This window comes from Rhineura floridana, chromosome 1, assembly GCF_030035675.1.
Source record: "Rhineura floridana isolate rRhiFlo1 chromosome 1, rRhiFlo1.hap2, whole genome shotgun sequence".
Lineage (NCBI taxonomy): Eukaryota > Metazoa > Chordata > Lepidosauria > Squamata > Rhineuridae > Rhineura > Rhineura floridana.
This window is the reverse complement of record NC_084480.1, coordinates 85,261,027-85,276,568: the sequence shown is the minus strand read 5'-3', so window position 1 is coordinate 85,276,568 and position 15,542 is coordinate 85,261,027. Positions and strand designations below refer to the sequence as shown.

The following is a 15,542-nucleotide window of genomic DNA, read 5'->3' as shown; positions in this document are numbered from 1 at the left end:
AAGTGCTATGAGAACTGCAAGAGTACTTCAAAAGTGCTACATTGATTTATGAAAAATTAGTGCCTGGATTTGCTCACTCCCTGTTCCCTCCCCATCTTATTGTTCTGTACTATGACTGTTAAAACAGCAAGCCTGCAGGTGGGGACCATACTGGGTTTTTAAAAAATCTATGAAGAACACACAGAAACCTTAGGGCCAAGGGTTCCCAAACTGCAGTCCACAGACTAAGCTTCATTCAAGGTGGTCCACTGCATGTCTATGGGTTTGTGGTTGAAAATGGGAGACGGCACATCCATTCCATTAAGCATTCATATTGATTTATAATTGTATTGTTATTTCTTTAGTATTTTTTTGTATTACAATTTGAGTTCTATGGAATAAAACACAATACTTAAGAAATAAAAGAAGCAATGAAACTACAATGAAAAATCATACAGCATCTAGCATAACACATTACTATTGCTACAACAGGGTCCATGGGGGAAAAGTTGGGGAATCTCTACCTTGATACTTCATAAATAATATACAAATAAGTATTGCTCATCTGAATTTGACACCTCTGTATTTGGTTACTACTTCTCATAGCTAGTGAATGCAGTGCAATAGGCTAAATACTGGCTTTGAAAAAGAAATCTCTTCTGCCAATAAAACTGTAATAAAATTTTCAGTCATGAGATATTTCAAAAAAGAAAATATGATCAATGATCACAGCAGCTGCATAACTTCATTCATTTCAAGGAAGTTTCTACAAAAGCCTTACATAAGGCATAACGAGGGGGGGTGAGAGACTGCATAGCAACCATGCTTGGCAGATTACACACATTACAAATAACTGGAGCATTTTTGAAGGAGCTGTCTGTTATGCTGCAAGTTTTTTTTAAAAAAATGAGACTGTATATTTTCAAGACAGTGATACTAGTACTGCTGTTCTGTACACAACAGACCAGTTTAAGCAAACCAACTTCTGCTTTAAAAATGCTGACATTTCCATTACCATTTTTCAACTTTCTAGCTAAGCCACATTTGTGACTTCGTATGAATACCAGTGTCTAAATGAGGTCTGGCATCACTGCCTCTGTCTTCCCAATATCTTTCTGTCAAAGCACACACTTATGTTTTTAGAGTAGTCACTAATTGCTGCAACTGTATTTGATTAAAAGTGACATAATCTAAAAAGGTAAACTGTTTTCATTATCTAATGCAAGTCAGTAAGCATATGAAAGCCTATTTATGTCCAAGTACTTCACCTTAACTGGACTATTATGCTTAAATATATGAAAGAGCATCATAACAACACTTTCAATGAAGTTGTACATGATCACAAACTAGAACAAAAAGCAACCAGAAGCTATGTCCCTTGTAACAACATTAATATGGCAATGTGATTCAAACTACAGTGCTCTAGTCTTCACAGTATCCAAGAGCCAAAGAGTAGAATGGGATAGGAAAGGGACTCAGTCAGCTATTAGTAAAGACACCAAGATCACTAATCACATTCAGATTTATCTATCAATGATTTTAGCTGTAGTGTATTGGCCCTCCAGGCTTGCCATACCAGGAACTGCTGAGTCAGCCCCAGGCTGTGGTAGTTTTAGTTCCAGGCCTGCCTTACAAGCAGCACCATGCTGTGGGCCTTGTTCCCTGTATATGATTACTTATAGTAAAGTTCTTGTTGTTGTTTAGATCATCTGTGTGGCCTCTTCCTTCATGATACTTTTCCCTGGCGATGAGGATGGGATCTACTGAGGCACACAGAGTGTTTTCTTCATGCATTAAAGGCTGAAAGGGAGAGAACATTTCTCTTTAGACTGGATTTAGGACATCAGCTTGGGCCTTGTGGAAACCACTGCAAAGCACTCCAGGTCAGTGTGTATATTGTGGAACATGACCACCCAAGGGCATCTTGAAGAATTTAACACTGCATGTCCCAGCAAGTGGGAAAGTTATGCAGCCAGGCTGGAGGTTTACTTGGCAGCAAATGGCATTAGAGTCAGAGAGGAAGAGTGCTGTGTTACTCAATGTCTGTGGGGCAGACACTTTTGACTTAGCCCAGGCCCTCCTAACACCAGCAAAACTTGCTAATACATCTTATGAGGATATTCTGAATGCTTTACAAGGACATTTCTCTCCAAAACTGTCTGAAATAGCACAACATAATTCTTTCTACAAATGAAAACAGGGCCCAATGGAGAGTGTGCCACTGTATGTTGCTGAACTTAGATGCGTGGCAAAACACTGCAATTTCCCAAACCTTGAGGAGATGCTGCATGATCACCTGGTCTGTGGGTTGCATGATGAGGGCCTGCGAAATGTCTGTTTGCAAAAGGACAGCTCTCGTTCCATGACTGCATTAGAGGAAGCTCTGGCTACCGAAGCAGAGCAGCAAGCACCCAAGAAGTGTGCTTGGCAAGAAACTCACCCTGTTCATAAACCCAGCTAGCTAAAGATTCAAATCAACAACTTCTAGAGATCCACAAGCTGCAGTGCAAATGCTCATCAACCAGACTAGGTGCTGCAGGACTTCCGAGATCCAGACAAGTCTCTCCAGTGAAATGTAAGAGCTGTGGAGAATCCCATGAACTGCGTGCCTGCCGTTTCAGAGGTGCACAGTGTCGGTATTGTCAAAAAGTTGGGCATATTGAGCTAGTATGCCAAGCCAAAGCGGAAGCAGCCACCCCCAGAAGTCCAGTAGAAGGGAAAACACAATCAAGGACACAAAGCAGTACCACACACTGTACAGAGGTTTTTCGCATATGGCAACGCAGAGGAGGTGATTAACCACATCAAGCCAGGGTTGCAGTACTCTGCCAATGTGAGGAAGGTGAAGGTGACAGGGTACTCCATGCACCATAGAAGTTGATTCGGGCTCAGGTTATACTATCATCTCATTGGAAACCTACCAGCAAATATTTCCTTGTGGGGGCCCACAAATTGTCCCTTTCCACTCCAAACTCGAGGTTTCGAGTAGAGTGCCACAGGGTTCTGTCCTGGGGCCGATACTCTTCAACATTTTTATCAATGACTTAGATGATGGGGTGGAGGGAAGCCTTATGAAGTTTGCAGAAGATACGAAACTGGGAGGAATAGCTAACACAATGGAAGACAGGAATAAAATCCAAAGGGACCTGGATAGACTAGAAAATTGGGCTGAAATTAATAAAATGACATTCAATAAAGACAAATGCAGGATTCTGCATTTAGGCCACAAAAACAAAATGCACGGGTGAGAAGGACCTTGGAATTGTAGTGGATCGCAAGTTGAACATGACCCAGCAGTGTGATGCTGCGCCAAAAAAGGCAAACGCGGTGTTGGGATGCATAAACAGAGCTATAGTTTCCAGGTTGAGGGAAGTAATAGTCCCACTATATTCTGCATTAGTCAGGCCTCATCTGGAATACTGCATTCAGTTCTGGGCGCCTCATTTTAAGAAAGAGATAGACAAGTTAGAGCGGGTTCAGAAGAGGGCGACAAGGATGATAGCCGGTATGGAGAACAAGTCTTATGAGGAAAGGTTGAAGGAACTTGGCATGTTCAGTCTGGTGAAGAGAAGGCTGAGGGGCGACATGATTACACCCTTTAAGTACCTGAAGGGCTGTCACATAGAGAAGGGTACAGATTTGTTCTCTGCTGCCCCAGAGGGTAGGACTAGGTCTAATGGTTTTAAGTTGCAGGAGCGTAGATTCAGATTGGAAATTAGAAGGAACTTCTTGACAGTAAGGGCAGTTCGGCAATGGAACCGACTGCCTAGGGAGGTGGTGGGATCCCCTTCGCTGGATGTCTTCAAGCAGAGGCTGGACAGCTATCTGCGGGAGATGCTCTAGCTGTGGATTTCCTGCTGTGAGCAGGGGGTTGGACTCGATGGCCTACAAGGCCCCTTCCAACTCTATGATTCTATGATTCTATAACGTACTAATTATCAGAAAAATCAGGTTCCAATAAACGGCATCTGTGAAGTTTACCAAACTTTCCATGGAACTTTACAGTTATTGGTTGCTCAAGGGCATTGCACCAGTCTCCTTGGCTTAGACTGGTTTGAGCCACTGGGCATTGCTCTCACAGGGGTCCACCAGATTGGTGAATCATTATGGGACAGCATCCTAAATGATTTCAAAGCTGTTTTTGATAAAGATCTTGGGAAATATAAGGGGCCTCCTATTTCGTTGTTCTTGGATCCTACCGTGACCCCCATCCGTATGAAACCCCATCGTGTTCCGTTTGAATTGCGAGCAAAGATTGATGCTGAACTTGATCACCTCATAGAGCAAGGCATCATTGTCACTCCATTGAAAGCCAAATTGAATTCCTTGGCTACAGTATTGATGCCGCTGGCATTCGGCCTACCCCGGAAAAATGTACAGCAATTCATGAAACTCCAGTGCCCCGTAACAAACAGCAACTCCAAGCCTTCTTGGGACTCTTGAATTTCTATCACACCTTCTTGAAACATAAGGCTACAGTGACAGAACCATTACATCACCTTCTTGACAAGCATACTGCAAGGCAGTGGACGGCCCGGCACGATAAGGCTTTCTGTGATGTAAAATACCTCTTATCATCTGACAGCGTCTTGGTGCACTATGATGAACGGAAGCCCTTGATTCTTACGTGTAATGCATCTCCATATGGTATTGCAGCTGTCCTGAGCCACCAACCTGAGGACTCTCATGAGGTGCCTATCGCTTTCTACTCCAGAACAATGTCTTCAACAGAATGGAATTATGCCCAAATTGATAAGGAGGCCCTGGCTATTGTGGCTAGCGTAAAAAAAATCCATGACTATGTCTATGGTCAACCATTCACTATTGCTACTGATCACAAGCCATTATTGGGATTGTTTGCCCCTAACCAGCAGATGCCTCAAATATTATCTCCATGCATGTTGTGGCGGGTGATTTTCCTGGACGCATACAATTACACATTACAACATCAGCCTGGCAGGAGCATTGCCCATGCTGATGCTTGGAGCCGCCTCCCTCTCCCTTCTGCTGGGGTTGATGAAACGCCTCCACTGGATGTGCTGTTATTAGAGTCGTTACTGGAACCACCCCTCCATACTGGGAATATTGCCACTGCGTCATCCAAGGACCCAGTTCTTGCCCATGTTCTCAGCTGGGTGTGGAGGGAATGGCCATTAGGGAAGCTTGAGGAGAAATTCAGACCATTTGTATGCAAACAACATGAACTATCAGTGCACAAAGGATGCCTCCTGTGGGGAAAAAGAGTTGTCATTCCTACTGTGCTGAGACATTGGGTGTTGGAGGCCCTATATGTCGGACACCCTGGTATAGTGCAAATGAAGGCTCTGGGGCGTAGCTATGTATGGTGGCCCAAGATGGACAGCGAGATTGAAGAATGCGTCAAGAGATGTGAGAAGTGTCAGGTTTCAAGACCAGCTCCACCACATACCCCAGTGCACCCATGAGAATCGACAAAAATGCCATGATCACGGCTTCATATCAACTTTGCAGGCCCCTTCCAGGGACAAACTTTCTTGATTGTAGTTGATTCATACTCCAAATGGTTAGAAGTGGTTCCGGTATCATCAATGACATCTCGTATTGTTATCAAGACCTTACACAGGCTTTTTACAATCCATGGGTTGCCAAACACCATTGTCTCAGACAATGGAATCCAGTTGACATATGTGGAATTCCACACAGTCCTGGATAATAGACTGATTCGGCATGTCAATTCAGACCCTTTTCATCCAGCAACTAAAGGCCAGGCCAAGAGGATGGTCAGGACAACAAAGGATGCATTGAAAAGGATGCAATATAAAAAGTTATTTATTTTTAAAACATCTTGTTCTAAGCCACCCTATAGATATTTTGCAAAGGTAGATTGTGTTTAAAAATACATAAAACAAAAAGCTATCACTATGATCCTATGAATACATGATGAGGGATTAGAATCACGTTAGTGTACTCTACCTTGATGCAGACCTGCCCCTCCCTGACTCATTTTGCAGCCTCATGTTAGAGATTACATATTATTTATATGGTTTTTACTCATACACTCACTCCATGTACATTCTTTCGAGAGAAAAGGATCACGTGGACTTGGCCTATGCTCACAGGCCTCCACTAAAACACAATGTCCAATGAATGCATCTCAGGCAAGGCAATCCTGATCTACCACTATACAATCAATGGAATGTGTTTGCATAGGGCTCAAGACTACTGTGCCTACCCTACTGGTTATTCAACACTAGTTTCCTCCCCTCTTACCCTAGTAAGGTTTCTACAAACAGATCAGACTATGTCCACACTAACTGAGTTCTAGTTAATGGAATACATGCCTAACTGCACACAGCAGGCCAGGAAACTGGAGAAGTCAATTCCCCACCACCAACAAATAATGAATGGGATCCAAACAGCAGCTTAGGCAAGGGGTAAGGAACCTGTAGCCCTCCAAATGTTGTTGGACTGCAACTCCCAACAGCCAGCATGGTCAATGGTCAGAGGTAATGGGAATTGTAATCCAGCAATGTCTAAAGAGGCACAGGTTCCTCACCTCTGGCTTAGGCTCACACAAGGGGCTTGCACTAGACAGCAGAATGTTGCCCTTGTTCTTTGAACAGTTGCCCCTCATCTCAAATCAAATGGTTTTTGAAACAATAACAATATACTATTATTATTAGGAAAAAACAAATCTCAAGCCCCTTTAGGAACAATGAACTAGTTGAGCAGGGTTTTGGCTCTTCATCAAAGTTAGGAGCATCTTGTCATGTTTTCAAACCATGCATGTTGGATAACAGAAAATCCTGAAAATATGGATTAAAAGTCCTCTCCTTTTCACATAAACAGTTGATAGGCAACAATTCCTTTTATGGTAGAAAAAGTTAAATTACTTCTGCTATTTTCATGTTTTTTCACTCTTGCTAATTATTATTCTAAAACATTCTATTTATCAATTATTCTAAAATAAATCAGACAAAACATTGGATTATTATAAACAAAGTTGTGGAATGCACATTCATATATAAAGATATCAGTGGAACAAGACAGTTTGTTCTTCAGTTTAGTAATAAAATGAGAGTGTAAAGCTGATAACCAGAGTTTCTCCTTTAACCCAAAATAAAATGCATTTCAGACATTGCTACACAAACACCTCTGTTATAGTTTGGAATATTGATTGAGAACTAGGATAGAGAGTGGTGACTAAGGGACTAAGATATGAACTAGAAATTCTATGGCTCAAATCCTACTTCACTGAGTGGCCATGAACTCACTAGATGAGCCTGAATTGGCTGTATCACCTGTTTTCAGGGGTATGTAAGGATGACATAATGTATGTCAAGCACTCGCTCTAAAGCAGCATACGAGTGTCAAGAGATATGGATGCCAACTGAAAATACCCTATATTGGGCAAAACCATGGAAGTGTTGTAAGAAGTCCAAAAGCTTGCCTAAAACTTCAAAGCATTCCAAAATCCTGAGTAAACAACTCAGTTGTGTGAAATACATACTTTGATAATCCAGTGACGTTACACTTGGCAGATGAGATACAAATATCAAGAGTTTAAAATGGGAGGGGAGCTCTCTCCAAATTCACTCCACATAAGAACCTATAAATAATATATATTTTCAGGCACACTGCCTGGTCTTATCTTGAAAATTTCAGAAGGCTGATATTTTAGTAAAAAAAGATAGTAACTATACTAAACAAATATGCTATGAAATAAAGAGTTGCTAAAGTAAAAATTACTGATTGACTCTCTTTACAACTCAGTATGTTAATAGCAGTTAACAGCTTACTGAGAATACCAAGATGGCTCCCGCTTTGCTCCTCCCCCCAGCACAAGCAGAAGCAACAAGCCACAATTCCTGGCTTAATGCTATGGCCAAACCAAGATCACTTCACTTAAACAAATCACAGTCAGCAAGCCACAATTGTGGCTTTCTGGCTGTGGTTTGTTTAGAGCAAGCAAGCCAGAGCTCTGGCCCAGACATAATGCTAAGTCAGGGAACATAGCTTGTATCTTCAGCTCACACAAATGGAGGAGCAAAGCAGCAACCACCTGCAAACCCATGGTAAACAGTTCACTATGGCTTATCATGATGTGTAAATGCAACCAATGTGTTTTCAAACTAAAGCTGTATCTAGAATTGAGATGAAGTAGTCAATACAATCAGATGCAATCTGACAAGAGAGTTAAATATGGTTTGAAAGAGGGATTGCTGCTTGTATACTTACACTCCCACTTTTGCCTTTGGTAAACAGTTTTTGCAATATTTTCTATGGTTGAAAAGCCTGCATCTCTGGTCACTGTTTCAACACAGACTACATTAGGATGAAACAAGTGTTTACACTAAGCAGCAATAGCTTTCTAAAATATCCTTAAAGCCTGTCTCTAGTTACAGTGATTGTAAATATACATTAATGATGGTAAGCAATTTAAAATGGTTCACAATTTGAAAAGACAAGCTGAAACTGAAATATCTAACTATATATGAACCATACTTGTGTGACATTCCTAGTCTTGCAGTAAGACTGCAGTGTCAAAGATCTAATTAGTGAAGTTTCCCTATTTCAAATGTTTGACCATCAGTCACATATTCTCACTCATACATATGCAAGAAAAACAATACTCTTATCCGTTTCCTTTGTTCTGCATTTTTAAGCAAACTAATCTAATTCACATCTCCCATACTAATACACAGATTGGAATGTAATTATCCTCAAGATTTTGCACCTCTACCAATTTTGTAAGTGTCAAAATGCATTAAAATACCTATTTTAGGATTCAATGTACAACAATAAAATATGTATTTAAATACCAATTTTTGTACAGGCTTCTTTAAAAAAAAATCACAATGTGGAACAGGATGAAAGGACTTATGAACAAGCACATGCAAAATTGACACAGACCGATCCATCCATCCCTAATTTACATCCAGCAGATTTATCAACATTTTTTCCGTAAGTGCATGTAAAACATCTCAAGCAAACTCAAGCAACACTTTCAAGGCTTAGAAATCAGAGTTCACCTGGAAGTTATTCATTAGCCCATAAGGACATGCTTTCTTTTCACAGGAGAAGTCAAAGTTCAGCTTACAAGCTGCAGTAGTACAGTTTGTCAGCTCACTAATAATGGTGTCATTAAGGTTCCCAGTAGCTTCCCGAACAACACAAGCACCTAGAGCAGAGGAAAACAGAAGTACTGAACTTCCAAGCAATCAAAGCAAACTGCGTTACAGTTATCTTTAACATATTTGAATGAAAAATACAATTTCAATTAAGTTACTTCTACCCTCCACATTTCTTGTAAAAAATAAGTATGGCCGATTACAAAATTTTAGAGCTGGAGCGCTGTTGACAGAACTGCAAAATAAAGGCATCTTTTTGCATTATAAACACTTAGGCTGCAGTCCTGTATATACTTTCCTATGAATAAGCCCCACTGAATTTGATGGGACTTACTGGTGTGTATACACCTATAGTATTGTGCTGTTAGAGTAGGGTTGAACTGCACAGCGATAATAAAAATATCTTATTTAGCTCATAAGGTCTTGAAAAATCATGAGAATCTCAGCTGTCATAATATATATAGTCCTAATAAATATGAACCAAAACATGACAAATACGTGCAAGAAGTAAATAAGATAGAAGTGAAAGTATGTAAGATTGCTAGTCATTTAGGATGTGACAAATTCAAAGTCAGCCACATGAATTTGAGCTGCTTCTCTCCTTTTATTTTAGATCCTAAAACAGTCATCTTGGCTAAGTGAATACTTCTCACACTTTCTAAAATGCTCAGAAGACACACAGAAGTTAACATTGCAAACACTAAGAAACCACAACTGAAGTTCTACACAAGTTCTCTTTACATTTGAAGGCAGACAATACGTATGTTTGCCATGATGTTCAGTTTTATAACATTTTAGTCCATCTATATCCCACTTCTCAAAAAAGCTCTAAGTAGCCTCCTTGAACGAGGTGATGACAATGACAGAAGTTAAAAAAGCTGGAATTCAACCAGTTTTGGGACAAACGAATCTGCAGGCTTTGAGCAGCATGACCTCAATCTGGCATCTGTCTTTAAGCAATGTACAAATCCCTGTAAAAAAAAGGTGCACTCTGTTTCAAAGGGTACTGCTGACCATTTCAAGAAACAAAAGAAATGCTACTTTTTAAGGAAGATATTCACAAATAGGCAAAAAACCTTGCGGTTTAAGAACGTACCTATACCAAACAGATATTTCTTTCAAACTATAAAAAGCAGGGAAATTGGGCAGCTATGGTGAATGCACCAGGGTAGCAGGAGACCTGACCTCCTCTCTGAGATATTGGACTGCCCTACAAATTGGTCAAAATGCAAACACAATTTGGGTTGGTCTTTCATAGTCCAATCCACTTCCTGTGTAGCTTTGAAGAATTTGGTAACATGTGCCCCTAAGCATATGGTAAGTGGTGGCAGCACCTGCCATCGACAAAGATGGAGAATTATATCTGTGTATGTTTGTTGGTGTTCTTACTTTGCTTCTTTCCTGTGTTACTAATGTTTCTACACAGAATCTAAACTAGAAAATTTTATTTCCCTCATTATTCATTCTATCTGTGTCATATTTATTTTAATTAATTTCAAAGCCTTTTTATTAGTTAATGTCACGTGATAGTGAAGACAGCCTTTTGTATTTCAAATTGGAGGTTATGTTCTATTGCTATTTTGGGTGCATTAACAGCTGAATCTGAAATTGCAGTTTGATGTAAAATCAGACTGATTACAATATGTTGCTACTTCAGCAATGACTCTAGCTGTTGGAAAAAAGAGGATGCATGTTTTCAGCCTGCTATGTTTAAATCACTTCATTTAAGGCAAGGTGGGCATGGTCAATTAAAAACATAGAGCACACCTAGCATTTTGCTAGAATATATTTCACCTCCCACTGTTTTATCTTGTGCAAATTGAGACATTGCTGAGGTCCACTGGAGGCTATTTTGAAGAATAGTCAGTGCCATTATTCCACAATTATGTTTCGAGGGTTTTTTTAGTGTAAATATTGCAAAGTGTTGCTGTACTTCACATATTCACAGAAATAGAAGCAAAAGAAAATGATTTCCTATAGGAAAGTTCACTAAAATTGCAAAGGAAATCAGACATATTTAAAGTGACCATCTGAACTATATCAACTGTCTTAATGTTGCTTCCTCCCTGCTAAAACAAGATCAGCACAGCACATGTCTTCTTTCTATTATTTGGGCTGATTGCAGGTGTTGCCATCACTCACCATATGCTGAGGCACGTTACCAAATTCTTCCAAGCTGCACAGGAAGTGGATTGGACTGTGAAAGACCAACCCAAATGGTGTTTGCATTTTGACAAATTTGTAAGGCAGTACAATATCTCAGAGAGGAGATGAGCTCTCCTGCTCCCCTGGTGCATTCACTACAGCTGCCCAATTTCCCTGCTTTTTAAAGTTTGATAGAAAGATCTGTGGTTTTTTGCCTACTAGTGAGTTTTCCCTGCTTTTTAATCCGGGAGGTAAGAAATGGGATCCTGTGCAAGTTTGCTGAGAATGGATCGATCATTTCAATGCTTATTGAGGTCAGTGGGATTTACTCCCCTGCAATCATGCTTAGGACAGTTGAAACTGACCACAGGGGATGGGGAGGGGAGGAAGGGGGAGGGGAGGAAAGGCAGAGGGGAGGACTGGGATGGGAGCAGGCAGGAGGGGGAGGGAAGGAGAAGGACAGGATCATTTGCATGTTTATTGAGTTCAGTGTGATTTACTCTCGTGCAGTCATGAGGATACGTAAAACTGACCGGGGGGAAGGAGCGAGGGCTGGAGTGGGCAGGGGAGGAGGAAGAAGGAAGGGGGGAGGAGGAGGAAGAAGGAAGGGGGGAGGAGGGGGAAGAGGAGAGGGGAAGGAGAAAAGCAGGTCTGATCATTTGCTTGCTTATTGAGTTCTATGAGATTTACTCCTATGCAATCATGGTTAGGATAGGAAAAACTGACCATGAGGGAGCTGGAGGGGGAAGGAGCATATTGGAGGGGGGCAAAGGAAGGGGGAAGGCAAGTTTGATCATTTGCATGCTTATAGAGATCAATGGTATTTACTTCCATGCAATCATGTTTAAGATGGGTAAAACTGAACACGGGGAGGAGAAAGGGGAGGAGGAGGAAGGGGAAGGAGGGGATTGGATAGGGATGGGGAGGGAGGGGCAAGAGGGAGGAGAATGGAGGGAGGGTTTGATCAGTTGTATACTTTTTGAGTTCAATGGGATTTATTTCTCTGCAATCATGTTTGAAAATGGAAATTGACTGCCTTCAAGTTGACCGGACTTATGGCAACCCTTTCAATAGGGTTTTCATGGTAAATGGTATTCAGAGGTGGTTTTACTTCTGAGGCTGAGAGGCAGTGACTGGCCCAAGGTCACCCAGTCAGCTTTATGGCTGTATGGGGATTTGAACCCTGGTCTCCCAGGTCGTAGTCCAACACTGACCTGGGGGAGGGGCAAGGAGGGTAGGAGGAGGGAGAGGGGAGGAGATTGGGTGGGTGGGCACTAGGCAGAGGAGAAACCCCTTTCCTTTCCAAAAGGAAAACATTGTGAACATTATCATTGCTTTTCAGCATTTTGCTCACCTTTTTATTCTACAGCAGGCACATGTAGCTCCCACCCAAACGTAAACCAAAGCTGTCCCTGGCCACATCCACACCAGGCTTTTACTTCACTTTGGACAGTCATGGCTTCTCTCAAAGAATCTTGGGAAGTGTAGTTAGTGAAGGTTGCTAGAAGACACCCTGGTCCCCTCACAGACCTTCAATCAGAGTGGCAGACTGTTAAACCAGTCTGGCCACTGGAGCTCTCTCAGTGGAACAGGAGTCTCCTCTCAGCACCCTTTACAAACTACACTTCCCAGGATTCTCTGAGGGAAGCCACGACTGTCTAAAGTGAAATCAAAGTCTGGTGTGGGTGTGGCCCCGTTTAGGCAAGCCAAGCAGCTGTGAGTCTGGCTTTTAGAACATTGATAGTTGGTTCTTACTGAGTATGCCCAACGTTATATGGTTCCCACCAAAATTTCTTAAATTAATTAATAATCAGCCAGGCATTTTTTTAACTTTTTAACTGCAGAAGATGAAGGTCAGAGTATGGGGCAAGGTCAGTATTAGGATTACAGGTGCTCTGTTAAGATGGTTGATTTTTAATGAATTTCAACAGATTATGAGAACTCTGACAGAAAAAGTCCAAAAGGGCTCTGGGTTTTTTTCTCTTTTTTTACACTTTGAACCCTCTATTCTCTCTGACTGTTTTGTGTATAGCCATGAAAATTGAGAGGCTTGTTAAGCAGGCGTTTCTGAGTTCAGGACTATAAGCTTTGTAAGGTTTTGTTTTGAAATGAGCTTATGGGAAGCATCAGAATGGCATGGGGGTATTTTCAATTTAACATTGTGGAATGTGAAAAATCCACACTGGCTATAGTATACAGCCACTCTTGTGGCTGTATAATAAACTGACATTACACGTCTTCCTCATTCCGCCACCTGTGGACTGGCTCTCTTCTGATATATCATATATTACTTAATATAACCCATATTTAGAATATTGTCACTAAATGCTTGGTTGCTAGTTTATCTGCTCAGTTACTGGAACTCTTGTTAGTTCTTCTTCCCCTTTTACATGTGCATGAATGACACATCTTGCCATGTCATGCCCTGCCCTCCCTTCCCCCTCCCCCATCCATAAGCTCACACACATCCTCTGCGATGCCAACTGCAGGATTGACCTAAACATAGAGATGCTGTAATCTGACCTTATATTTTGGAGAAATTGGGTGGTTGTTTTTATAGCGTGGCAGAAGGGAAGAGGTCAAACCATTAGGATTTTGGCATGCTTTGGTGATATTTTTATATCAAAATGCTATAGAATAATTAATCCAACTACTCATGACATTTCATAGAATAACAGCCAAATACAGTAACGGAAGGTTTTGATCTATACAGCTATAAAGCTCTAAAAGTCATTGTCCATTCAGTGTTAATGTAGAGCTATAGCAGTAAACAATATATCAAGCTGCCTCCAAGGAATCAATAGGTAAAAGTTGTTATTTACCTACAGATACTGCAACTCCCACGTAAACCACTGTAGTAATTAAAATGGCCAACAGTGTCCCTTTTGGTATGGCTGACTGAGGATCCTAGAGAAAATAATTCAGCAAGTTTACAAATCCAAAGAACAGTTCAAGTTGGCTGAATAAGCAACAGAACTAAAAAACACTCACCGCAAGATCACCTGAGATATTTGCACCAGCTAGAATACCTGTTGCAGCTGGGAAAAATATAGCAAATACTGAAAAGAAAGTTTGATCATCTCGGAAATCCGGTCCAAAATTTTCAGAAAAGATTTCAGCTGTTAGAACATATAAAAAGTATATTATAGTATTCTGTTTTCATATAATACCTATAACATTTACTCTTCCACCAAATCAGCTGTAACTAAAATTATAGGGAGTCTCCTCATATTAGAAACATCGAATGTAAAAGGAAAACTGCATTTTCCTTTTGTTAACTGTTTAAGGCAGTGTTTCAATTTATCAACCATATACAAAATTGTTAAATAGCAATGTAACAATTGAAAATGTACCCCACCCTAGGATCGTATGACCAAGGGTAGGTTATAAATCCAATAAATAAAACTTGCCCTGTCCCACAGCATGAAGGCTTTATGTCTTACTTCATCAACCTTCCCCCCGCCACACAAGAGATATTAATCGATTCAATAAAATATACAGCAAGCTACATTCTCAAAAAATATACCACAAAGTTCTATTCTTATAAAAAATGTTGTTTGTCCAATCACTACAAATTCTGGTATGAACGGTCAAGAGTAAAGGCACAAACTCTTCATTTTTTCCAGAAGGTGGATAACAGATGGCTGACTTTCAGGTTTAAGAATTGGAAGCAGATGGTGCTTGTTCCATGCAGGCACTGTAGCAGCTACTGCTAGGTGGCTGAATAGGTGCCACTCTAACTTAGTTTGTCTCTACAACCCTGGAACCTCTTCCCAATGACCTCACAATTTAAACCTGTGGCTAGCACTTCCAAGTTGTGCTGTAAGCTTCACCTGTTTTTAGCTTGTGAAAAAAAGCCAGTGTTCAACTCTAAATACACTCTGTATAGCAGGTTGCTCCCCAGCTTTTTCTAAAATTGGCCGATTGGCATGGGACAGGCACTGGCTGGCTGGGGCCTGTGAAGCAGGGATTTGGTAGAAACACTAGGGGCAAGCAAAGAAAATTTTGAATACATAAGAGTTACAATCTGCACTATGGGTGCAATCCAACACAGCACAAAAGAAATCATTCTGTCAGCACAAGGAATTCCGCTTGTGCAGTGGAAAGTTCTTCCCCTAAATCTGTTTTCCCAATCCTCTGGAGCAGATTTGGGGAAGACACAGGGTGCACAAAGGAGAGATGAGGAGGGAAAGCCGCATTGCGCAAGTGGAAATCTTTGCACTGACAGAACGCAGTAGAATACTGCCCTGTGTGTTTACTGCTGAAAAGCATGCACCAATTAAGGCAGGAGTCTCAATTTATTCATAA

General features: G+C 41.0%; 1 protein-coding gene across 1 annotated transcript in view; it reads right to left on the bottom strand.

The window, feature by feature from the left end:
* SLC12A2 (solute carrier family 12 member 2) overlaps window positions 1-15,542 on the bottom strand; it is a 96,723-nt gene that overhangs the window by 48,591 nt on the left and 32,590 nt on the right. The window contains exons 8-10 of the mRNA XM_061625298.1: window positions 14,226-14,353; window positions 14,057-14,141; window positions 8,991-9,139 (exon numbers count right to left, since the gene is read on the bottom strand). Of these exons, the coding sequence (XP_061481282.1) occupies window positions 8,991-9,139; window positions 14,057-14,141; window positions 14,226-14,353 (362 nt within the window). The remainder of the gene's footprint in view (window positions 1-8,990; window positions 9,140-14,056; window positions 14,142-14,225; window positions 14,354-15,542) is intronic.